The 26,982-nt window shown below is 47.7% G+C and overlaps 2 protein-coding genes across 5 annotated transcripts in view; one reads left to right on the top strand and one right to left on the bottom strand.

The window, feature by feature from the left end:
• The window catches only part of PIP5K1C (phosphatidylinositol-4-phosphate 5-kinase type 1 gamma), a 156,120-nt gene extending 153,715 nt beyond the window's left edge, over positions 1–2,405 (bottom strand). For 3 of the 4 annotated variants that reach the window (XM_085638309.1, XM_085638306.1, XM_085638307.1), the window contains exon 1: positions 2,078–2,405. In XM_085638309.1, coding sequence (XP_085494435.1) covers positions 2,078–2,237 — 160 coding nt within the window. In that variant the 5' untranslated portion in view covers positions 2,238–2,405. The remainder of the gene's footprint in view (positions 1–2,077) is intronic. The other variant, XM_085638308.1, reaches the window with a different exon arrangement.
• A 154-nt stretch (positions 2,406–2,559) lies between these two features.
• On the top strand, positions 2,560–4,346 carry RSRC1 (arginine and serine rich coiled-coil 1). Its single transcript, XM_085638310.1, has one exon. The coding sequence runs from the start codon at positions 2,738–2,740 to the stop codon at positions 3,707–3,709; it is 972 nt and encodes a 323-aa protein (XP_085494436.1). The 5' UTR covers positions 2,560–2,737; the 3' UTR covers positions 3,710–4,346.
• The last annotated feature ends 22,636 nt before the right edge of the window (positions 4,347–26,982 follow it).

The raw sequence follows: 26,982 nt of genomic DNA, 5'->3' as shown, positions 1-26,982 counted from the left end.
TGGAGCACTCTGTTTACATGACTCCTTTCCTTTCACAGTGCAGGGCAGAAACATCAGCTGCACCACAGGAGGTGGAGCCAGCGTTGTGGAGGAAAGGCACAGCCCTGGTGCACTCTGTTGACATGATTCCTTCTCTCCTTTCACAGTGCAGGGCAGAGACATCAGACGCACCACAGGGGGCGGAGCCAGCACTGTGACGGGCAGGCACAGTCATATTCAGGTCCCAGGTGCAACTCCTCCCTCGCATCTAGATGCAGATCTCTCTATTCACCACTGGGCGGACTCACCCTGTCTCCTGGAATTCCCCAGCCCTGTCACTCAAACTCCAGACAGGGAATACACAACCTAGCAGAGGCAGGTTTGGATAGTTAGACAAGACAATACCTACTTTCTAAAAGTGGTATTTTCAAACACAGAATGTTAAAACCAACTTCACTAAAAGATGTATTTTATCATTCTGAGTTCAGGCATACTAAACTCGAATTACTACCATGTTCCATGGGTCAGTTAGGATTATAGGATGTAATAATCCAACTGCCCATTCTGGCCTATGGAGAACAGGTAGCCTTGCAATAGTGAAAAACGAAGTAGGCTGTAATTCACTATCAGGACATGCCACACACACCAGGGCATGTCCTACCTTTCACATACAATGCACCCTGCCCACAGGGGTACCTTGGGCCTACCTTAGGGGTGACTAACATGTAGGAAAGGGAAGATCTAGGGACTTGCAAGTGTGTGCACTTGCCAAGTCGACATGGCAGCCCCAGGCTGCACACAGGCTCTGCAATGGCAGGCCAGAGTTACACTTTACGGGCTGTTTGTGTGGGTGGCACAATCCAGTGCTGCAGCCCACCAACAGCATTTGATCTATAGACCCTGGCACTCACAGTGCACTTTACTAGGGACTGACACATAAATCAAATAGCCAATCATGGAAACACCAAACAAAACACAGGAGAGCATATGCACTTTAGCACTGATCAGCAGTGAAGTGCCCAGAGTCCTACAACCAACACACACAGGTCAGGAAAAAATAGGAGGAAAAAGCAAAAAGTTTAGGGATAAGACTGCAAAGGGGGCCATTTCCCACATATACCAGTACAACTTTAATTCAATAAGATGCAATTTCGGGGGGCGGGGGTGCAATTCGTTTTATGTTACTTGCAGGACTGTTTAGGGAATTGTTACACATTTCTGTGTAATATATATAGATATATATATATATATTTTTTTTTTATTTATAAAATGTGTATGAAGGGGTAACTTTACAGACAAGCTCTGAGAAGGGCTCTCGATGTTCATCTGTCTAGGCAGGCCACTTGAATACACACTTCAGATTTGGTAGCTGAGTAACAGAAACCGACTAAAATAGAGTTGAAGGCCTGAAACACATCCATGACGCCTGTAGGCAGGGGTGGAGGAGTTAAACCATAGGACACACAAAATGTGTGGATACAGTAAGGGGCCCTCAATGGCAACTATGGAGTGGGCGTATCAGGGTACCTCGAAGTAGGTGTGGTTCTCGTGGATAAATTAGAGAAAGGGAACCTCGTAGTAAAACAAAGCGAAGGGAACCAAGGATCGAACCTCAAGGTGATCCTCAGAGAACATTCTGTGACGTGTAGATTGGGGGTTTCCTTAGATTTTACTGAAAACAGAGCTTTGGGTACATCTAGTTGAATATTGCTATCCTACGTTTACATCCTTGGGTGGGGTGTACTCTGTACCTATGAGTGATCCTCTTGGTACATCCCTTTGGTGATTCCGGCTCCCTAGGAAGGCCTTCAAATGACATGGGGGTTTGGGGGGCGAGTCTGTACATACTTGGGATCTCTCCGGATGCAATATTTTTGTTTTTCTGTCCCCTACAATGTCAAGTGGCATGGGAGGGGATTATTTAGTACATACATGGGTGAGGCTAAAGATATTTTAGTGACAGTCCAAACGGAAGAGTAGTTTGGGGTTCAGGGGGCTCAAGGTACAACTTGCGGCAAGGAGTGAACACAGATTATATTCTTGGTGTGGTAATCAACATTGCATCGCCCCAGTGCGCCCATGTTGCTCCGCCGCTCACCTGTTGAATTGTCTCCGGCACCTCCTTCGCCCCCCAGTGGAACCACCTCCCACACGGCCTCCTCCTCTTCCTCCACACCGTGACCCCGAGCCGTGCTCCTTCCACCGGTGGCAACACCAAAGGGGGCCGCGGCCTCATCTTCGGGCGCGGGTTCCTCCATGCCCAGCCCTGGGAATCCGTGGGGAAGACGCGGGCCCCACCTTAGGCTCCCATCCGTCCCCGCGCGCGCCCTCGGTTGCCTCCGCGTCCAGCACCGACACCGTTAGCTGTCAGACTGTCAGTCAGCGCGCGCTCCCGCGCCGGCCATCCCAACGCGTCATCACGCCCCGCCCTTCAACAGTGACAGTCACGCCCTTACGTCAGCAAGCCTGGCCTCTGGAACAAATCGCTCCGCCCCCTCGTTCACCACGCCCTTCACCGTAGTTCCCCAAGTCTTTCCCTTACTGAGGGTTGCGTCATTTGTTGCGCGACACGATATTACGTCACTAAGTACACTATAGTGCGACAATGATTTTTGGTTTGCACACCAGCCTTTTGAACGCTCGCAAAAAGAGAAATAGGACTATAGACGGAAACGTGCACGTTTACTTCCGGGTTACTGCCTAACCGGGACCGATGGAGAGACCGCCGTGAGCCCTCTCCGTCACGCTGTCAGGAACAATGGGGCGGCACTCGTCAGACTCTGACGAGGAGAGTAGAAGCCGAAAGAAAAAGGGTAGAAAGCACAAGCGGTCGTCTTCCAGTAGTTCTTCGGACAGCAGAACCGTGAGCCGTAAGAAATCGGGAAGGAGGTCGCGGTCCTTGTCTCGAGAGCGCCCGTCGAATTCCCACTCGTACGACAGGCGGCGGAGGCACGAGTCCAGTAGCAGCTCTTCCTCCTACGAGTCCCGGAGGAAGCGCAGCCGGTCCAGAGACCGGGGAAAGTCCTCCAGGTCCCGTAGGTCGAGATCCAAGAGCCGGTCGAGGCGCCGCCAGCGCTCCCCCAGCCGCAGCAGCGATGTGTCCAGCCACAGATCCCACCACAAGGGGTCCAGGGGGCACTCCCGCGAAAGAGAGCGACGGAAAATTAAAGAGAAGGAGAAAGCGAGAGAGAAGGAAAGGGATCGGGGCAAAGACAAGGAATATAGCTCCAAGCGGATCGACCCCAACAGCGTGATTCCGGGGATAGAAAACATGACTCCTGCGGAAAAGGTCAAAGCAAGGCTGCAGCTGGTCCTTCAGGCTGCAGCAAGAGCGGACGAAGCGTTAAAGGCGAAGGAGAAGAAAGAGGAGGAAGAAAGGCGCAGGGAAGAAGACAGGAATTCCCTGTCCGAGCAAGTTAGGAGAGTGAAAGAAATCGAGAATATCGAAAGTGACTCCTTTGTCGCACAGGCTTTCAGATCAAGCAGGGAAGCAAAAACTGCATCAGGAGTAGAGGAAGCGAAGCAGGAATCTCCTGTTCTAGGTACAGCTGCCGCGGACGACGACAAGGAATCCAAACCAGGAAACTTTTCTATTCCTATAAAATACCAGGATGACAACTCACTGGCCCATCCAAATTTATTTGTTGACAAGGCCGAAGCTGAGGAACGGTGGTATAAGAGATTGGTTTCTCTGCGACTTGAGCGGCTGATGGGCAGTCCTGTGGCGTGAGGCAAGCCATTGGTATACCATTGGCACTGGATTGTGGGAGTTCTGTCTTTTAAACGTTGCTCTTGATAGTATACCAGATTCTGTCAGGCGAAGTTTTCCAAACTATATTTGCAAATCAACAGAATCTACAGCCTAAAACGTGCAGCGCAAGAGAAGGATTAATGAACTCCCCTAATTTCTCTGTTGATCACCTTTTTATACATTTGACAGATTGTTCGTATTCTTCTGGAGAACCTGCAAGAGCAGTTCATGGAACAGACATCCTGATATATAATAGCTGATGGAAAACGTTGGTATCTACAATGTAGTTGTGTTTTTCCATTGGTTTGCGTTACGCGTCTTCGTTTCAACTCCATTTTCGTTTTATATGTAGTATAAAAAAGGAACAATTTAACTAATCGGATGCTAGCGTAAGAAACGGATATCAAAAGTGAACCACCCATTTCTCATTTATTACAATTGTGATTTTTCTGTGATCCTAAAAGCAAACACATCTATCAAATGTCTAGGTTGTTGACAACTTGCGGTAATAAAATGTCCTATGGGGCAATTTTGGTCATGTCATTGCGACAATATTTTACAATAAGCAATCTCCTAATTTGAGAATTGTAACTGTAATAAATGTGGTTAATTGTTGCGTTTTTTTTGTATTTTATTTGTTGTTTAAAAAAGGACCACCAACAGTGGTTGGCTGTTAGGTTATCATACCCCATCCCAAAGGCTCACTGTGCCACTGGATTCAAGCTAGCCTGGCTGATGAGGGGTGATGCCCCGAAACCAGTCCCAGGATGCTTTTTTCCAGTACAGGGAGGACCTGGCTTGGCAGTTCGGCTAGACTGTTCCCATGAAGAACATGGTCAAGACTGATTTGCACATGGCTGGGTCTAAACTGGGGTGGCATGGTGAGCAAAAGAATGATGGATTTAACCCACATGTCTTGACAGGGAGTGAATGTTTGATTTGCTCTGCATTCCGTACATTAGCTGTGTCTTTTTGCTTTCTTGCCCTAATTGCGCCTGGTGTGCCCAGGTGTGGGTCCCGGGCTCACTGTGCCACTGGATTCAAGCTATCCTGGCTGATGCCCCGAAACCGGTTCCAAGATGCTTGTTTTTGGTCCAGGTAGGACCTGGCTTAGCAGTTAGGGTTGGACTGTTCCCACGAGGAACTGGGTCAAGACTGATTTGCATATGGGTCTAAGCTAGGGCCTAGTGCATGGCGAGCATAACAATGATGGATTTAACCCAGATCTCTTGACTGGGGTAAATGTTTGAATTGCTCTGCATTCTCTCTATCATCTGAGTCTCTTTTGCAAAGAGAAATGATGGCAGAACCAAATAACTTTGCTCATGAAAGCGCAATGCCCTTTAGGAAGTGTTTCAAATGTTCTGTATGTATAAAGAGAGGTGTGTCCTTCATTTCATTCACATCCACAAAGTGCTCATATTAGTGTGTTTCCTGACCCCCTTTCTGACTGTGTGGCTGATAAGGGTGTAGGGTATAAATTCCCCTATGAAGAGATGTCGGGTGAGGTTCTTTCATTTCAAAGATGAGCTTAAAATATCGAATGCCGACCTGGAAGCTGTGCATAAGAATATGTTGCATAACCGCTTTAGAACAGATTCAGCTACATATACCATTAGCTACTTACTACCAATTTCTGTCTGTCATGCAGATGGAGATACACAGGTTTTTGAGTGCTTTTGGAATTTTCAGATGATTTGTAATTAGTCTTCAGCTTGTGGGAATTGAGCTCTAGTGTATGATTGTATGCAGATACAATGAGGTGCCTGCAGTTGTCAATCTTTGTTAGGAAATACTGGTGTACGAGTGGCCGGCTGAGTGCGCAGGGATCTTGTTAGCTTTGGATAGTTATTTTTGTTGGTGTGAATTTTGTTTGATTTCACAAATGCTTTGTATACTATGCACATTGAATCCAATGTTGGAAAAGATGTTGCGTCTACCTTCGTACAGTTGCTGTAATGGGCTTGTTCCCAGTGGCGCGTGGGTCCCTGAAAATTGCACACTCCAAAACTTTACCTCAACAGAATGCCCACAGGCTGATGGATTGGAGACTGAGTTAGACCTCAGTTTCATGAGGGAAGGTATCCCAGAGGTAAGACACTTTCCATAACATCAAAAATACAGTTCGTTTAGTAAGGGCCCACTCAATAATTGAGTTCTAGATCAGCGGAATGACTATAAAGGTTTATTACAAGATTTCAAAAGATGTGTTATAGAGTTTTATAAAGTAATTGTCGTGAAGGCTCTCAGCAAATAGAGCATTACAGAGTAGTGCAAAATCGGAAATATTCCAAGTGAGCAGCAAAATCAATAGAGCGGTAGGTGTCAAGGCGGATGGCGAAGAAGTCCACTGATGATAACCTTTTGAAATACACTTACATTATGGCGGGTTGCAGGGGACTGCAATTATTTTGTTTCCTATTCCCCCAGGTTGGGTATCACCTCGAAACTCCTCCAAATGTTCTTATGATGAAATATTAGCATTTTTGCATGTTTTGCGGGCATCAGCTCAACACTCCTCCAAATGCTCCTATGGACAGATATTAGCATTTTGCATAAATTTGCAAACAGCATAGGCCTCCGCAAGTTTTACATCTCGCACATGCTGGCGACTCTAAAATTAGCCAAATTGCACCTATATATTGATTGCGTTGCATTGATTATTCTCCTAATTTTTATCTTATTTGTGTCTTGAATTGTAATTTTGAAGTGTTTTTATTTTATTTTTTTTAACTAATAAACAAATATTGACTAATAATAGAGATATGGGCCCAAGTAGAGCTGGGAAGCAACAGAGCATTAACAAGGAAAAGTCACTCCCCGAATGGGTTTTGCCAAGATTGTATATTGGCACAGTTACTTTTCTCCTTATACATAACAGCTATCCAGGTGAAACAATGCCCCAGTTGTACTTTTCCACCAAAATTGGGAGGGGGTGGGGGTCAGTTCCAGCAATATAATCCTAGGACATCACTATCCTATTGGATCGTACTCCATAAGGCCTTCAAAAGCAGTTGGATGCTTTTACAACATATTGCTAATGACTTAAAAATTAACTTAGTAAAAGCTAAAGTTATGATATTTTCAAAAGCAAGAAAAAAGCGCGACCAATTCAAATTGTGGATCAGATCCACTAAATTAGAGGTTTTAAAGGAATATCAATATTTGGGTATATATATTTTTTTTAAACCAATTTAAAATTTTAAAGCTAATGTAGCCTCCCAGGAGGCAGAGAGCGAAGGCTGTCGTACGGTCTTGAAAGAAGTTGGACTCTGCTGTAGAGCATAAGTCTGTCGAGGTATTAACATAAATTTATACCGTAAAATAGTGAGTTTGTTGATTAACGGTTCTGATGTAATGGGGGAAGCAGATATATCACACATGCAATCAGTAGAAATGACTATTTGGAAAAAATGGATGAGCCTTCCAAAAGGATCAATTAATTGTGTGTTTAGACTGGGATTGAGTCTTGTTAACATTACTTGGAGAGATTGGCAGATAATTTTATACAATGGAGCTAAATGATGATCCTCACCTTTGGGCTCGTTTAGGAATTTTCTAAAATTCCAGTTGCATCGCAACCCGTTTCATTATGAATCTATGTAGTGTCTTTCAGGCCATGAATTTATTTGCCCTCTGCTTTTACTCATAATGAATTGCAATTGTTAATAAAAGTAAGATAAAAAATATGCTAAATAATCTTTCTCTGCAATCTGACGTAGATGATGGCAGGAAAAGACCACATGTTGTCCATTTACTAAACATGCTAAACAATAGGCAGAGTTAAAAGGGGGAATTTTAATTATGTTAATGGTTCCTTTCTGTGGTAATAAAAAAAATAGGATATGTGATATAAATCCCATTGTATTTTAATTTTTTTGTGTGTGATATGAGTGTAAGTATGCTTATTGATACTATCACGGGTCGTATGAAGTTAAATTGTATTTTGAAAAATTCTATGTATAATGTACACGCAAGGTCACTTTGAAGCAACAGGCACTTTCTTGGAATTTGTTGTTGTTAATATATTTTTTATTTGGCAAATATAAGCCATAAAAAATGCCACAATATATCGTACAGTTAAAATGCAAATTGTACACAAAAATGCGACCATAAAAACTGTATAAGACACAAAATCCTATTAAAACATACGGTAGGAGCAGTACTACTCTATAAGATAGCTATTCATAACCAAGTAGGGAAAGAGTCACATATACATTTCTACATGCATACGGACTGCCAGAGCTCAAAAATGTCCTCAAGGGGTGGGTAAAATTGCATTTCTGTCCCATAACCCATTTTAGATTCTACTACCAATGTATTCAACGACTCCTGTATTGCAGTTAAAAATATTCCTATTGCACATGCCACATTTAAAAATCTCATATTTATCAACAAGCTAAGACCTTGATCCCTGTTATCAATTTTAAAGGCAATTAAAAAAAGGTTTTACAAATTCTTTCCTTTCTTCTAGAAACCACAAACAGTCCAGCAAAATATGTGGGCCACTGCATTTTACTTGTAATCCACATGTACACAGGCCCTGTTTATTAGTCATTGCAGTTTGTATCTGCCTTACATGGGTTCAGGCTAACTCTAAATTTCAATACTGCATTTCTAAGCTTAGGGTTAAGCATGGTCTCGATATAGGGGACATTTGATCATTAGTCTGCCTGTTTACCAAGAACTGGGTGGCCGATTTGCTCCCCAAGTAACACAAATCTTCTTTTCGAGCTTTACTGTTGATAATAGCACGTAGCACCTGTTTGGGAATCCACTTTCTTGGAGTAGAGGTGTGGGAATATCAGATTGACAATGTGGACCAGGCCCTATTTTGTTTTATGTAAAATGTTTGTGCGTCTTGTTTTTGTCTCAAATTAAATAATTAACAAGCATTGGCATAGCCAATAGGTCTCGCTTTTGGGACCTTTTAAGTATTTAGTTATGCAGCAACATATCCTTGGTGCAACACAACCAACTGTTGCATGGCTGAACACTTATAAGGTCCCAAAGGCGAGACCTATTGGCTATGCCAATGTTTGTTTTAAATGGGATTAAAAAGAGTCTTGTATACCTTGCATTAAATGTACACAAAAAGTTAAATGTAACATCGATTGGCCTGATATGTCTTTGCTAGGGCATGGCTTTTCATCAAGATTCAGAGAAACACCCAGGGGGAAACTTGACTGATATTTTACTGTATCTGATCTGAACCGAAAGAGAAGGGAACGTTTCCATCTACCCCGTGGCCACTAAATGTAGTCGGCGGGACTATCTTATTCAGTCAGAGTTAAATAAGCAGTAACATTTGTTTTTTCTTTCACTTCCCTTAAGCGTTGAGAATCTTCATAGTTGAAAAGTGCTTGTGCAATAGACTTTTATACTTATGGAGGTACAAGTTAAAGGATCAGTAAAAGCAGACTGCACACCAATCTTGCAGTGTTCAGCCTTAGCATAGGCCAGCAAGCAATGAGAAGACCTCTGTCAAAAGAAAGACAGCCCTTTATAATATCTTTCAATAACTCAGCCTCCCGGTATGCCTCCGAATTGAAAGCCACAATAGAGCAAGATGGGCCCTAATCCGGTCTGCTAAATGTGGAAGTCCAAGTTCTTTATGCCAAATTAGATGCGAAGATGATATGGGGGCAGACAAGATTTTCCTGCAAAATCTAATCTCTTTAAGCTGTATGGCCTTGCAGTGCAAAGTACCCCAAATCTCTGCCCATACATAGCAATGTGTATACATAGTGACTTGTCTATTTCCAGCAACGGTATAAGGAGCTGAACCCATGATTCATGTTGGTAAAATCTATTGGGGGGGGCCCTCAGGATTAAAACTTAGTGACCAATGGCAGGGAGGGGCCTCAAGATATCCTGGCAAGGAGAGGAGTCAGGGCCCTTAGCAGTCTTGGGGGTGGATTAGACGTTGTCAGACGGGGACAAGCTGAGGGTGGCTGATTGGTGTTGCCATATGCCTTGAATCTGCAATTGATGCAAGAGCATATTTGCCCACAGCGTTCATTAGGGGGCTCTTACTGATGACCTATAACTTGTGCGTAAAGAGTTATTCGGAAGTGTGTTTCTGTATGCAGATGTCCCATTCCCCATGTTCCCGGCAGGCGCCATGGCTGAGTGTTTAACGGCATTGGCTAACAGACCCTCTATTCGGTCCAGGCAGACAGATAGTGGTTGGAGCCTTTCCTCCACAATGCTGCTAAATTTATCGCACAAATTGGCAGGTGACAAAAAGTCCTGTGTTAAAGAGTCACATGTCTGGCTCGCGATTGACTGGGATTGTGGTATGGGATGTAACCCAGATAAGAGCTGACTTGTGTTGCTTTGGAATAGTGGGTGTTTCCATTTTGCAGCCACATTTTCCCCACTTGCCTTTTATGCTTCACAACTAGGCTTGTGGCAGGCTGAGTGATTGGGGGGTGTCCATCTCAGGATCTGCCTCTGTGATATTGATGGTATCAGCAGTCACTGGTCAAACATGTCCATGGCCTGCCCCACCGCCGCAATGCACAGCTGTCACTGCACCGTATAGTGCGCGGTCAGGGGATTTGACAAATGGAGCCCCATGGTCCATGGAGAGTCTGTGCTCTATTAACTCGATTTAAGTAGCAATAATCCGGACAGTTCTTCCTAACTTGCTATCAATTGACACTTGGGGGAGGGTGTAACAGAAATACCCCCAGCAATTTTGTGCTTCCCCATGTTTGTTAAACAGACAGCAAACAACCTATCACCTTACCACAAGAAGGGGCTTCACGAGGTCCACTATTGTGGGGTCTTTAAAGAGAGTGGGCCCAGCCGCGGACGGGTGCATACGGGCCCGGACTTTAACTGGGCACAGCCCGCGCCGTAGGGTTTCAAAGTTCGCAATATATAGGATAGCTAAGTGCTCCAAGCTGCAGGCAGTGACATGCAAGATGAAAGGGCTGCTTCCAGGGGGCCAAAGAAAAGTGGGACACAGAGTCCTGGATCACTGCTCCCGCGCTGCGGGGTTTCAAAGTGCGCTATATAGCGCTAGCCAAGTGCTCCCAGCTGCAGGCAGTAACCTGCAAGTGCTCCCTCCAGGGTCCCAAAGAAAGCTGGGACACGAAGTCCTGGATCACTGCTCCCCTGGCTATATACAAACTGCAACCATAAAAAATGATTGTCACGTGTGAGCTACACCCATAGATCTGGGTGCTTGCTCAGCAACAGTGGTTCTTAGTTGGAGTGTGGGGAGGTGTGGAACAGGGCTTCCTTTAGTATGCTTAAACCGGCTGCAGCGCCCCAGCATCCAAAGTGCTCACTATAAACATAGACGTATTTGCCAAATAATAGTTTGAACTTGCATCACTATGCCTTCGAATGCGCCGATTGCTTTTGTGATATGTAAAAAATGAAAACTCTGTATTTAGGAAATTATTTACATTTTCGTAGATGTCAGTGTGCTTGTTTCAGAGACTGCGTGGTTAAGAAAAACATCTGGAATGCGTTGGCTCCTTGCACCCTGTTTTATCATCAGTGTTTTTCAAAAGTCCGCCATTGGCCGACACGCAGCTTCAAATTAAACCCTTTGCCTCTGACAAGAGGTGAAGTAAATTGATCCGGTGCTGTCTTAAGCTACAGTTAAGGCAAAAATAGGGAATGGGTAGAGGGTGTGGCAGTACGGCCAGAGCTGCCGACCGTGGAATTGGAGAACCAGGTTTCAGTCTCAGCCTTGGCTCAACATCCTGTGATTCTGGGCAAATAACGTAATCTCCCCATCTCTAACAAAAATTAATGTGTCCTTGTGTATTGTAACTGGTGCTCATGCAGCGTGCTCCAATATCTTCGGGTCAAGTTTACACTGCAAAAAAAAACTAGGCTCCGATGGGGTTGGGCCATTTGACCAAAGTAGTCACTAATTTGAAAGGGTGATTTATAAATATCGCGCATTCAGAAATACCCTAACTCATGACAGAACAGTTAAAAAAATTAAAAAAACACGTTGGACAAGTAATTGGAGCACACTACAATGGCAATAATAGGGAGTCAAGGCTTCTTAATGTCCGAACACAGTGAAGGGCACATTATTTCTTCTCTTCGTCAGGCGGATTTGTTAGTAATGGTCTTGTGAGCTGAGGTGGGCAGTCTAAATGCTATAAGGCATCAGGATAAGCATGCTGTTGATCCGGGAAGTGGCGCGATCACAGAACAAAGGCATGGCAACCCTGAAAATAACAAGCAGGGACGGGTGAGGGTCCGGGACTACATAGGAAGATTAGTGGAACTAACACTTACCGAAGACACGAGGAGCTGGGAGCAGTAACGGGTGCCATAGCTGACCAAACGCCTCCATATAAGCGTGCTGCGTGTTTTGTCATAAAGCACAAAATAACTTCATTTCTTTCACTTTCGTGCCGCGCGGCCGTGTCACTTTCACGGCCGCGAAAATGAAAGCAGTGACGCTGACGAGGAGGGAGTGGGAGAAGGGATTCATGCACGCGCTGTCAGGCTTAATGAGCCATTACAGAAAGGCACATGGCAGCTGTGCACGTTGCGAACGCTTGTGCACGTAACAGCAAGCTGGTGGCCGTAAAAAGCATCTGGGTAGCACTTTTAAAACCCAGTTACTAAATGTCTTGCCAGAGCACCGCATGCGCAGGCTCAGGCGAGACCTAAAAATAGAGAGAGAGCATCTCTAGCTGTATCAAAAGTTCAGGGAAGTCTTCTGGTCGTCCCAAAATCAAGGATTTATATATGTCCATATTAAATCATTAATACGGTAAAATAAAGCTGGCATGATCATTCTCATCAAATCCAAGCACAATTTTACTAAACTTCTTATTGCCTGAGCACTTCTGTTCAAGCCCAGTACATGAGTATTTATTCTGCCCACTCTATGCTAATGTCGTCCGGGGAGGGCAAGACAAACTAGTTACATGAACAACAGCAAACTATCATGAGTGAATATGGTACAGCGAACCAGCGGATGGTATTTGGATATGTTATGATCAAGATGGAAAGATTTATTCGAGATTAACAGCTACAACCTCAATAGAAATAAACATAACTCTGCACTGCAGAAATAATGAACAGTGAACAACTGGAAGATGTCCAATTTTCAAAAAGATGGCAGGGGCCTAAATTGAGGCATAATTAACACGAGTTAAGGAAATACACTTCTGTAAGTCATAGCAAGATGGTTTCAAAGACTATAACACTATTAGTTTAAGCATGTAAAATCAATAGTAAACATACATACTGAATGTTGTTTAAATAGACATACATATAAATATGCAAGAACTCTAATAAATGTGCGTCCAATTGAGTAGGGACAGTGCAAGTCTTCATGCAGAATTCTGAGTCTGTAATTTGCAACTAAAATTAATTATTTCAGTATTTAGCCTAGGCTAGGGGGGAGAACACGTGAGAAATAGATGTATGGACTTTTTTAAGGAAAACCTATTGTGGGCATATCCTGTAGAAGATTTGTTGGAAAGCATGGCTGATGTGCTAAGAGTGTGGTAGTGGAGTAAATGATTACCCCTGATTACCCACTTGTGATGTAGTAGGTGGTGGGCTTAGTTGTTGAGTTCACATTGTTGGCAAGTGCTTTAAGCTGCTGAACACCTGCAGGAGGTGACAGTGCAATGGACCACACAGATAAACTGCAGGACGCCCAGCAATAGGTTACAGTACAATCAAACAAGCAGTCACAGGCATGTATGTCTGTTTGTAAGGTGTTTAGCTCAATAGCCATTTTTTGACCACTTTGATGCATTGTCCAGCACAAGTCCAGGTCAGATTGGTCTTGAAGCTTAAAGGTGATTTGAGTTTCGGGGCGAACGTTAAAAAGGCTTTAATATTTATTTTTCCTCCAATGTTCTATATAAACACCTGCTTGTAAATGTTATGGCTTCACTGATTGGTTGGATTGTTAAGATACATGTTGGTTGAGTCTTTTGGACTCAGAATCACAGATTTTGTGCTTTAGGCCACCATGTGCCCCCTCTTAAGGTTAGTGAAAATGTAACACTGAGCTATAATATGGAAAATAAATTCTTCATTGGTGACTTCGAAGTACATTTACGTCTTTTGGCATTAAAAGAAGCCATGAAAAAGGCAATATATATTGAGAGAGAGAGAAAGGTGTTATTTTCAAATTTGGGGTATGTTGCAGGGTAAATAGTTAATTCCAAGGAGAACAGTAAATAATTTACACCATGGCCAGGTCAACAACGCATGGGTGCAATTTTCACAGTTTTCAAAATCACTTCCTTTGAGTTAAGCATTCCACTAGAGGGCGCTGTTGCCGAGCAGATACCGCATCTATTTTCTTTTCGGCAGTGAGCGTCCTAGGAGCCCAGACATAGAGTAACCATCTCGTTGCTGACGTTTTGTTCTGTTATGGGAAGTTTCTCTTCCAGCTTTTGCTTACTGCAGCTCCCGTTAACTTTTGGTTCAGAGTCCTGGCAGATAATGTTGCCCTGTCCAGCTCAAGTCAGAGAGAAGTTGGCCTAAGGGCTAGGGCAGTCTACCTCGAAACTGGGAAACCGGGTTCGAGACACCGCAATGACAGTAAACATCCTGTGATTCTGGGCAAATCGCTTAATCTCCCAGTGCCTAACAAAAACAAGCATTGGCATACCCAATAAGTCTCGCCTTTGGGACCTTATAAGTGTTTAGCCATGCAACAGTTGCATAACTAAATACTTATAAGGTCCCAAAAGCGAGAACTATTGGCTATGCAAAGCGGCTGTGTGGCCGTGAAAGTGATCGCGATCACGATCAAACATCAAAGTAATCGTGGTAAAGCGCGGCGCGCGTGCCCGCGCACATGCACTGTAGCTCCAGGCTAGGCTGGTAGCACTTTTTGGAGCCCTCTCAAGTCTCGCCAGACCAGCGCATGCGCTGGGTCAGGCGAAACCTAATGATAAATGTGTCCTCATGTAAAGCAACTGGAGGTGACAGCACAAGGTACCACAGGTAAAGCTGCTGAACCCCCTGCAGGAGGTAACAGTACAATGTACCACAGGTAAAGATGCTGAACCCCCTGCAGGAGGTGGCAGTACAATGTACCACAGGTAAAGCTGCTGAACTCCCTGCAGGAGGTGACCGTACAATGTACCACAGGTAAAGCTGCTGAACCCCCTGCAGGAGGTGGCAGTACAATGTACCACAGGTAAAGCTGCTCAGCACCCTGCAGGAGGTGACAGTACAATGTACCACGGGTAAAGCTGCTGAACCCCCTGCAGGAGGTGGCAGTACAATGTACCACAGGTAAAGCTGCTGAGCCCCCTGCAGGAGGTGACAGTACAATGTACCACAGGTAAAGCTGCTGAACCGCCTGCAGGAGGTGGCAGTACAATGTACCACAGGTGAAGCTGCTGAACCCCTGCAGGAGGTAGCAGTACAATGTACCACAGGTAAAGCTGCTGATCCCCCTGCAGGAGGTGACAGTACAATGTGCCACAGGTAAAGCTGCTGAACCTCCTGCAGGAGGTGGCAGTACAATGTACCACAGGTAAAGCTGCTGAACCGCCTGCAGGAGGTGACAGTTCAATGTACCACAGGTAAAGCTGCTGAACCCCCTGCAGGAGGTGGCAGTACAATGTACCACAGGTAAAGCTGCTGATCCCCCTGCAGGAGGTGACAGTACAATGTGCCACAGGTAAAGCTGCTGAACCTCCTGCAGGAGGTGGCAGTACAATGTACCACAGGTAAAGCTGCTGAACCGCCTGCAGGAGGTGACAGTTCAATGTGCCACAGGTAAAGCTGCTGAACCTCCTGCAGGAGGTGGCAGTACAATGTACCACAGGTAAAGCTGCTGAACCCCCTGCAGGAGGTGGCAGTACAATGTACCACAGGTAAAGCTGCTGAACCGCCTGCAGGAGGTGGCAGTACAATGTACCACAGGTAAAGCTGCTGAACCCCTGCAGGAGGGGGCAGTACAATGTACCACAGGTAAAGCTGCTGATCCCCCTGCAGGAGGGGACAGTACAATGTGCCACAGGTAAAGCTGCTGAACCTCCTGCAGCAGGTGGCAGTACAATGTACCACAGGTAAAGCTGCAGAACCCCCTGCAGGAGGTGACAGTACAATGTGCCACAGGTAAAGCTACTGAACCTCCTGCTGGAGGTCACAGTGCAATGTACCACAGGTAAAACTGCTGAACCCCCTGCAGGAGGTGGCAGTACAATGTACCACAGATGAAGCCGCTGAACCCCCTGCAGGAGGTAGCAGTACAATGTACCACAGGTAAAGCTGCTGAACCCCCTGCAGGAGGTGGCAGTACAATGTACCACAGGTAAAGCTGCTGAACCCCCTGCAGGAGGTGACAGTACAATGTACCACAGGTAAAGCAGCTGAACCCCCTGCAGGAGGTGGCAGTACAATGTACCACAGGTAAAGCTGCTGAGCCCCCTGCAGGAGGTGACAGTACAATGTACCACAGGTAAAGCTGCTGAACCTCCTGCAGGAGGTGACAGTACAATGTACCACAGGTAAAGCTGCTGAACCCCCTGCAGGAGGTGACAGTACAATGTACCACAGGTAAAGCTGCTGAACCCCCTGCAGGAGGTGACAGTACAATGTACCACTGGTAAAGCTGCTGAACCGCCTGCAGGAGGTGGCAGTACAATGTACCACAGGTAAAGCTGCTGAACCCCCTGCAGGAGGTGGCAGTACAATGTACCACAGGTGAACCGCTGAACCCCCTGCAGGAGGTGGCAGTACAATGTACCACAGGTAAAGCTGCTGAACCCCCTGCAGGCGGTGGCAGTACAATGTACCACAGGTAAAGCTGCTGAACCCCCTGCAGGAGGTGACCGTACAATGTACCACAGGTAAAGCTGCTGAGCACCCTGCAGGAGGTGACAGTACAATGTACCACAGGTAAAGCTGCTGAACCTCCTGCAGGAGATGACAGTACAATGTACCACAGGTAAAGCTGCTGAACCTCCTGCAGAAGGTGACAGTACAATGTACCACACAGGTAAAGCTGCTGAACCTCTTGCAGGAGGTGGCAGTACAATGTACCACAGGTAAAGCTGCTGAACCCCCTGCAGGAGGTGACAGTACAATGTACCACACAGGTAAAGCTGCTGAACCCTCTGCAGGAGGTGGCAGTACAATGTACCACACAGGTAAAGCTGCTGAACCCCCTGCAGGAGGTGACAGTACAATGTACCACAGGTAAAGCCGCTGAACCCCCTGCAGGAGGTGACAGAACAATGTACCACAGGTAAAGCTGCTGAACCCCCTGCAGGAGGTGACAGTATAATGTACCATACAGGTAAATCTGCTGAAACCCCTACAGGAGGTGGCAGTACAATGTACCACAGGTAAAGCTGTTGAACCCCCTGCAGGAGGTGGCAGTACAATGTACCACAGGTAAAGCTGCTGAACCCCCTGCAGGAGGTGGCAGTAAAATGTACCACAGGTAAAGCTGCTGAACCCCCTGCAGGAGGTGACAGTACAATGTACCACAGGTAACGCTGCTGAACCCCCTGCAGGAGGTGACAGTACAATGTACCACACAGGTAAAGCTGCGGAACCCCCTACAGGAGGTAGCAGTACAATGTACCACAGGTAAAGCTGTTGAACCCCCTGCAGGATGTGACAACAATGTACCACAGGTAAAGCTGCTGAACCTCCTGCAGGAGGTAACAGTACAATGTACCACAGGTAAAGCTGCTGAACCCCCTGCAGGAGGTGACAGTACAATGTACCACAGGTAAAGCTGCTGAACCCCCTGCAGGAGGTGGCAGTACAATGTACCACAGGTAAAGCTGCTGAACCCCCTGCAGGAGGTGGCAGTACAATGTACCACAGGTAAAGCTGCTGAACCTCCTGCAGGAGGTAACAGTACAATGTACCACAGGTAAAGCTGCTGAACCCCCTGCAGGAGGTGGCAGTACAATGTACTACAGAAATGAAGCTGCAGAATACCTAACAACGGGTGACAGAGCAGTTTACTACAGGGATGAAGCTACAGAATACCCGGCAGCGGGTGACAGAACAGCGTACTACTGGGATGAAGCTGCAGAATACCTGGCAGCGGGTGACAGAACAGTGTACTACAGTGTCACAAGAGACACCCTCTATGGGAAATGAGGCACGATAGTCTGGGTTATGGGGTTATCGTTTCTTTATTGTTCCACGGTACAAGACACCATGTAAAGGATGTGATCACGTCTTCCTTCTTGGCTCGCCTTCCCTTGGGACGCTTTCCGCGGAGTTAGGTGCTCGTCCGACTCTCCAGGGAGATAGACCGAGGGAAACAAAAAGAACACGGGAACGCACAAAGGTGAGATGAAGGAGCTTTGAATGGTTTTGAGGCAGGGTAAGGGGAGTGAAGGGTAACCGGGGCTGCCACCACGTAGAATTCTCACAACAAAAAAATATATAGAAGTCTCGCAGGTGAAGGTGCAGGGAACAGGGTGGAAGAACGTAATCTGTGTCCCACACACGCACACCCCTCTGTGACCTCCCCAACTCAATCCTACCCCGTCCCTCCCCGTGAAAAAGTAAAACTCAGGACTCGGTCCCGTACGTTTCCCAGCCACGCTCCTCCGGGAACGTGGCGGGGCGAGTCGCGGTTACGTTGGCCTCCTGGCTGTTTCGGATCCTCGACCTCGTATTCTCCGATCCCTCCGCTCGTTTTCTCGCCGTCTCCACCGCCTCGTTGCTCTCGCTCTTCCTCTCTCTCTCCGCTTCTGCTTCCTCCACCGGCTTTCGGGACTTGTTGGTCTTCCGGGTTCTCTTTACAGGCAAATACGTCCCGTGATTGGAGGGTTGTCGCTGACGTAGTTCTTACAGGCTCCACCCCCAGGGAAGTCCAGTCCGGATTAAAGGGCCCGCTCTCGTCCTGCGGCCGAGGTGGAAACGAATAGTCATTATCGTCTCCAGCTCGATCTTCCTCCAGCGTGACCCCCTGACATACAGGGATGAAGCTGCAGAATACCCGGCAGCGGGTGACAGAACAGTGTACTACTGGGATGAAGCTGCAGAATACCTGGCAGCGGGTGACAGAACAGTGTACTACAGGGATGAAGCTGCAGAATACCCGGCAGCGGGTGACAGAACAGTGTACTACTGGGATGAAGCTACAGAATACCCGGCAGCAGGTGACAGAACAGTGTACTACAGGGATGAAGCTGCAGAATACCCGGCAGCAGGTGACAGAACAGTGTACTACTGGGATGAAGCTGCAGAATACCTGGCAGCAGGTGACAGAACAGTGTACTACTGGGATGAAGCTGCAGAATACCTGGCAGCAGGTGACAGAACAGCGTACTGCAGAGATGAAGCTTCAGAATACCTGGCAACGGGTGACAGAACAGTGTACTGCAGAGATGAAGCTGCAGAATACCCGGCAGCGGGTAACAGAACAATGTACTACAGAGATGAAGCTACAGAATACCCGGCAGCAGCAGGTGACAGAACAGTGTACTACAGGGATGAAGCTACAGAATACCCGGCAGCGGGTGACAGAACAGCGTACTACTGGGATGAAGCTGCAGAATACCTGGCAGCGGGTGACAGAACAGTGTACTACAGTGTCACAAGGGACACCCTCTATGGGAAAGGAGGCACGATAGTCTGGGTTATGGGGTTATCGTTTCTTTATTGTTCCACGGTACAAGACACCATGTAAAGGATGTGATCACGTCTTCCTTCTTGGCTCGCCTTCCCTTGGGACGCTTTCCGCGGAGTTAGGTGCTCGTCCGACTCTCCAGGGAGATAGACCGAGGGAAACAAAAAGAACACGGGAACGCACAAAGGTGAGATGAAGGAGCTTTGAATGGATTTGAGGCAGGGTAAGGGGAGTGAAGGGTCACCGGGGCTGCCACCACGTAGAATTCTCACAACAAAAAAATATATAGAAGTCTCGCAGGTGAAGGTGCAGGGAACAGGGTGGAAGAACGTAATCTGTGTCCCACACACGCACACCCCTCTGTGACCTCCCCAACTCAATCCTACCCCGTCCCTCCCCGTGAAAAAGTAAAACTCAGGACTCGGTCCCGTACCTTTCCCAGCCACGCTCCTCCGGGAACGTGGCGGGGCGAGTCGCGGTTACGCTGGCCTCCTGGCTGTTTCGGATCCTCGTCCTCGTATTCTTCGATCCCTCCGCTCGTTTTCTTGCCGTCTCCACCGCCTCGTTGCTCTCGCTCTTCCTCTCTCTCTCCGCTTCTGCTTCCTCCACCGGCTTTCGCGACTTGTTGGTCTTCCGGGTTCTCTTTACAGGCAAATACGTCCCGTGATTGGAGGGTTGTCGCTGACGTAGTTCTTACAGGCTCCACCCCCAGGGAAGTCCAGTCCGTATTAAAGGGCCCGCTCTCGTCCTGCGGCCGAGGTGGAAACGAATAGTCATTATCGTCTCCAGCTCGATCTTCCTCCAGCGTGACCCCCTGACATACAGGTATGAAGCTGCAGAATACCCGGCAGCGGGTGACAGAACAGTGTACTACTGGGATGAAGCTGCAGAATACCTGGCAGCGGGTGACAGAACAGTGTACTACAGGGATGAAGCTGCAGAATACCCGGCAGCGGGTGACAGAACAGTGTACTACTGGGATGAAGCTACAGAATACCCGGCAGCAGGTGACAGAACAGTGTACTACAGGGATGAAGCTGCAGAATACCCGGCAGCAGGTGACAGAACAGTGTACTACTGGGATGAAGCTGCAGAATACCTGGCAGCAGGTGACAGAACAGTGTACTACTGGGATGAAGCTACAGAATACCCGGCAGCAGGTGACAGAACAGTGTACTACTGGGATGAAGCTGCAGAATACCTGGCAGCAGGTGACAGAACAGCGTACTGCAGAGATGAAGCTTCAGAATACCTGGCAACGGGTGACAGAACAGTGTACTGCAGAGATGAAGCTGCAGAATACCTGGCAACGGGTGACAGAACAGTGTACTACAGAGATGAAGCTTCAGAATACCTGGCAACGGGTGACAGAACAGTGTACTACAGGGATGAAGCTACAGAATACCTGGCAGCAGTTGACAGAACAGTGTACTACAGAGATGAAGCTTCAGAATACCTGGCAACGGGTGACAGAACAGTGTACTACAGGGATGAAGCTACAGAATACCCGGCAGCAGGTGACAGAACAGTGTACTACTGGGATGAAGCTGCAGAATACCTGGCAGCAGTTGACAGAACAGTGTACTACAGGGATGAAGCTGCAGAATACCTGGCAGCAGCAGGTGACAGAACAGTGTACTACAGGGATGAAGCTGCAGAATACCCTGTAGCGGGTGACAGAACAGTGTACTACTGGGATGAAGCTGCAGAATACCTGGCAGCAGGTGACAGAACAGCGTACTGCAGAGATGAAGCTGCAGAATACCTGGCAACGGGTGACAGAACAGTGTACTGCAGAGATGAAGCTGCAGAATACCTGGCAACGGGTGACAGAACAGTGTACTACAGGGATGAAGCTGCAGAATACCTGGCAGCAGCAGGTGACGAACAGTGTACTACAGGGATGAAGCTGCAGAATACCCTGCAGCGGGTGACAGAACAGTGTACTACTGGGATGAAGCTACAGAATACCCGGCAGCAGGTGACAGAACAGTGTACTACTGGGATGAAGCTGCAGAATACCTGGCAGCAGGTGACAGAACAGTCTACTACAGGGATGAAGCTGCAGAATACCTGGCAGCAGCAGGTGACAGAACAGTGTACTACAGGGATGAAGCTGCAGAATACCTGGCAACGGGTGACAGAACAGTGTACTGCAGAGATGAAGCTGCAGAATACCCGGCAGCGGGTAACAGAACAGTGTACTACAGAGATGAAGCCTCAGAATACCCGGCAGCAGCAGGTGACAGAACAGTGTACTACAGGGATGAAGCTGCAGAATACTCTGCAGCGGGTGACAGAACAGTGTTCTACAGGGATGAAGCTGCAGAATACCTGGCAGCAGCAGGTGACGAACAGTGTACTACAGGGATGAAGCTGCAGAATACCCTGCAGTGGGTGACAGAACAGTGTACTACTGGGATGAAGCTACAGAATACCCGGCAGCAGGTGACAGAACAGTGTACTACTGGGATGAAGCTGCAGAATACCTGGCAGCAGTTGACAGAACAGTGTACTACAGGGATGAAGCTGCAGAATACCTGGCAGCAGCAGGTGACAGAACAGTGTACTACAGGGATGAAGCTGCAGAATACCCTGTAGCGGGTGACAGAACAGTGTACTACAGGGATGAAGCTGCAGAATACCTGGCAGCGGGTGACAGAACAGTGTACTACAGGGATGAAGCTGCAGAATACCCGGCAGCAGGTGACAGATCAGTGTACTACTGGGATCAAGCTGCAGAATACCCGGCAGCAGGTGACAGATCAGTGTACTACTGGGATGAAGCTGCAGAATACCCGGCAGCAGGTGACAGATCAGTGTACTACAGGGATGAAGCTGCAGAATACCTGGCAGCAGGTGACAGAACAGTGTACTACTGGGATGAAGCTGCAGAATACCTGGCAGCAGGTGACAGAACAGTGTACTACTGGGATGAGGCTGCAGAATACCTGACAGCAGGTGACGGAACAGTGTACTACAGGGATGAAGCTACAAAATACCTAGCAGCAGCAGGTGACAGGACAGTGTACTACAGGGATGAAGCTGCAGAATACCCGGCAGCAGGTGACAAAACAGTCTACTGCAGAAATAAAGGTGCAGAAAACGTGACAGCAACAGGTGACAGAACAATTACTACAGAGATGAAGCTGCAGAATACTTGAGAGCAGCAGCTGGCCTAAGCTGCAGCAGATATAAAACAGAATACCTTGCAGCAGGTGACAGAACAGTGTACTTCACAGATAAAGTGGCTGGATGTGCGACAGCAGCAACTGGCATAAGGTGCAACAGTGATAAAGTTGCTGCCATTGGCATTAATACATACCTTAGAACCCATAGCGATGGTCAGTGGTCAGCCACATAGAGAACATCTAGTCCTCCTAACTGCAAACAACCATAAAATCGAATATCTGATCATTAAAAAAAATTTAGGTAAAAGAATGTCATATGCACCTGTCAAACAACGTGCTATAAATCACACCATTTCCCCATGACTTACCATACATAGTAGCTGTGAGACCGGCCTCGTGGCGTGGGCCCTCCCGACCAGCAAGTCACACTACAACCACGCCGAACCTCGTGGGCACGGCCTTCCGGCTTCCGTGGACCAACATCCCGAGGGCCGACCAGATCCCCAACACGCATGCCCGGCCAAGGGAGAACGAAACCCCCCCCCCAACCCAGACCGAGAGGCGCCGACCCTGTCACACCTCTGGTCTCTTCCCCGAGGGAGGTTTCGATCGACCACCAGGCCCCCGGCGAGCGGGCGCCTCTCCTGCTGGGCGTCTGGAGTCCCTCCCGGACACACCTGAACAGATCAAGGGGCTGAGCGACAGGAAACCCCAACACACCGCCCCCAGGCACCAGACCCCTCTCCGCGAGGACTCCGGACTTCAAAGAGGAGGGGGAGTATAACAAGGGGTGCTGAAGGGACGAGAGGCAGAGAAGACCTGGACTGACGAGAGCCTGCGGACTTGGTCGCGGCTCGATCGCTCACCGAACAGAAGAACGCTACCCGAACTCTGAACCACCTGAGCCCTGCGGACGCTGTCGCGGCTCCCCGAACTCTGAACCATCTGAGCCCTGCTGACGCCGTCGCGGCTCCCCGAATTCCGAACCATCTGAGCCCTGCTGACGCCGTCGCGGCTCCCCGAATTCCGAACCATCTGAGCCCTGCTGACGCCGTCGCGGCTCCCTGAACTACGACCCTCCGGTGCCTGCTGAGTGACTCGCGGCCCGCTGCTCCAAGAGAATCGGCAGAGATTGCAGAGAGAAGCAACATCCCTCAGCTCGAGGATTGAGAGCTGTGCGCCGGATACCTCGCACAGACACTGATTCAAAGACTGTCCCGCTACCCCTTTTCCCTCATCACGAGATCGCTGCCGCTTGTGGCATTAATTCTGCACCTGCCTGCCGGATCATAAAGATCCCTGACAACTACCGATAAAAGCATATTGTCTTATAACGACCTACTGTGTGGTGTCCCTCTATCCGAAGAGAGAGTAAGCGCAGCGTGTGCGATCCTAGGTGCGAGACCCTTCCAGGAAGGGCCTCCCTGCTCTTGCTCGGCCTAATTCTGGGAGAGGTGGGCCTCAGGATGGTCAGGAACACATTCCGCAACCTCCCCGGGGAACGCCTTCCAACATTTGGTGGCAGGCGACGGGATCCGAGCCAACACCTAGAGATCGTGCAGTAGACGGCTTACGCACTACCAAGAAGAAATGGAAGGAGAAACTTCCCTAGGTGCCGCAGGCACCAACCCGAGCACGGCATTTCAAAAGGACCAGTTAGAATCTTATACGCACCGAGAACTGAAGCAATTTTGCAAAGACTTTGGAATCACTACCACCGGACTAAGCACGAAAGAGGACTTCTAGGGGGCATTAAAAACCTGGGTCGAGGCAGAAACTCCCCGGACACAAACAGAAGGAGAGCCTACCAACGAACCACGAAGGCCCCGGGGAGGAACGGCGCCCCCGAGGGGGGCCTATCCCCAGAGGAACTAGCGGACCGAGAAAGAGGTCGCAACCACGAACTGGAACTAGCAAAATTAAAAATCGAAGGAGAGATAAAACTGGCTGAGAAAAAACTGGCGGTGGAACAGTTACGCCTACAAGGAGAACTAGAGGAAAAGAAACGACAGAGAGAACACGAAGAAAAGAAACTCCAACTAGAGCACGAACGTAGCCTAAAAGAAATCGAGCTCAAGGCTAAGAGGGCGGAGGCCCGACCCTCGGAAACCCAACCCATCTCCTCCACCGTGGAACCGAAGGTCCACATCCCCAAAGATGTGGTGAAAGAATACTATAAGAACGACGACATTCAGCAATGGTTCAAGGCCTACGAAGTCGCCATGACCTCCCACCGAGTCCCGCAGAAAGACTGGGGGGCTGGGCTGTGGGGCCAGTTCCTGAGTGAGGGGAGAGATACCCTGCTGGACCTGCCCTCCACGGTGATGAACTCCTACAGTCACATGAAAGAGGCCCTGGTAGCCAGATATGGGCTCACCCCTGAAATGTACCGGCAACGGTTTAGAGACTGCAAAAAGATACCCGGTACCACCTGGGTGGAGTACGTGAACTTTTACAGCCGGGCCTTGGACGGATGGATCAAGGGCAGCAAGGTCTCCACCTTTGAGGAGCTGTTCGACCTAATCGCATGGGAACACTTGGCCGCTAATTGCTTCGTAGAGCTGCGCCAGCACCTCCCGCCTTCCAACAGTAGCTCTAAAAATATTTGTTGCCTAGCAATCTAAGCCGGGCAACTAAGATAAAATCTGTGTAAGACAAACGCAGGGCCACAGTGGCAGCACATCGGCACACTATGAAACAAAAGATTGCGCACGCGTGGGCGGACCGATACCTGGAGTCACAGGTACCTCTCTGATAAGCACCTTCACGCGTCACATCTGTTTCCTGTAGTTTTTGTGTCTGGCTGGGCCAAGTCCTCATTGAAAGGGAAGCCTTCCTTCCTATTATAACGTAGTGATCCTGGACATATTATAAGAAGTCTCCTTATATATTCCAAAAGAAACAAGCACTGGCAAATGCAATAAGTGTGGCCTTGGTAACGTGGCGTGTCGTTTATTTTGTCCTTATTGCAAGCATATGCCTTTAAATGTTTTTTTTTTTAAAGAAAAGCTTGCCACTGCCTACACTTGGTGGCCACATGCTTCTATTAATTTTTAATTTAAAAAAAATAGCAAGTACATTTCAAGGGGGCCTCCCCAGAAAACAGGTGTACTAAAATAGGTAGAGAAACCTTTTTTACTTTTAATGAACCTCATGGGAAAATATGATTCTTATTAATGTAAAGTAAAGGTAGTGTTGGATTTACATTACTGCAACATGAAGATATAGATTAAATGCACAGCAGTGTTAAAAAAATTAATAAAACATAACAGAAAAAAACATTAGTAAAGAAAAGTATTGTCCTGCCAGTCCTTACACATAAGTGATCTTCTATTTAGGTGTAGGTGCTCAGGAAAAATACTGACACTAAGAGTGCAAGAGAGGCAATGGATGAAGCTTAAGCTGCTGACTTTGGTGCTGGAAATCAGGGTTCGAGCCTCAGGGTCGCGTCCACATCCTGTGATTCTGGGCAAATCACTTAATCTCCCTGTGCCTGAATGTGTGATGTAAATACGGTGCTCATGTAAACCGCTCCAATACCATTGGGTCGAGTTCGTGCTATATAAATATGAAGCAATTATTTTTTTTTTTTAAGTGAACGTACATATTATTCCCTGCTGTATTCTGTGGTGAGCTTCCCATCCAATCAGAGGGGAAGCACACGACCCCAAATCATCACAGCGACCTTACGCACAAAGAATAAGAGGATCAACAGGAATGTTATCCAGTACATATGACAGCAAAGACAAGGACAAATAACTGTTTTACAGCAGACTGAAGGAAGTGACCCGAATAGGGTCACCCGGGTCACTTGTGACCACCTCTCAGCCTTCCAAACAAATGAAGAGTCAGTCAGATAGTAGAGAATACAAACCAAAGTTATTTATTATTATTGCGCTGCAGCGGAGCCCAGTCTGACCAGCCTCACGAGATAGATGCCGAGGGACTGACTCCCCCCAACATGACATAAGATATTATACATTTCCAATTCCCTAAGAATACGCCCAGGATGGAAAATTCCAGAGCAGGCACTAGAAAACAAAGGAGGCACAGAAGGATGAGCTGCAGTCCTGGGATTGGGTACAGGTTATCCCTGCTCCAAGGTTACTTTGCCCGTGCCCGCCATTCTAGAAGGTGGGAACGAGCCTATCTCATAGCAAAGGTGTGCCATAAAAGAGAATGCGTTCATTAGTGCAGCTGAACTCAGCCTTGGAGAAACACGAGGAAAGATGCATGGAGGCAGTTTTCTGCTGAGGCAAGCAATATGAGGTTGAAGCTTAGCTTCGATGATAGAACAGAATGGCGGCTACTAATAAAATGGCGCCATGAATGCTAACTTAATACAGAATGAAACACGAGCAATGGGACTATAACATTTTCAATTCTAACAAGACTCCAGTCCAACCTGGAGAAATGCCTTGAGAGAGCCATCACCATACTGATGCGGGACCTCAGTACCAAGATTGGAAGCGACAACGTCATGATCAACCATGGCCTTGACGACATGAACGAGAATGGTGAATAGCTCGCAGATCCCTGTGCCCTAA

This window comes from Triturus cristatus, chromosome 12 (assembly GCF_964204655.1).
Source record: "Triturus cristatus chromosome 12, aTriCri1.1, whole genome shotgun sequence".
NCBI lineage: Eukaryota > Metazoa > Chordata > Amphibia > Caudata > Salamandridae > Triturus > Triturus cristatus.
The sequence above is the reverse complement of the archived record's forward strand: the minus strand, read 5'-3'. Positions and strand labels throughout refer to the sequence as shown.

Coding starts and splice junctions, on each gene's coding strand:
- RSRC1 (XM_085638310.1), top strand. CDS start 2,738: ATGGGGCGGCACTCGTCAGACTCTGACGAGGAGAGTAGAAGCCGAAAG.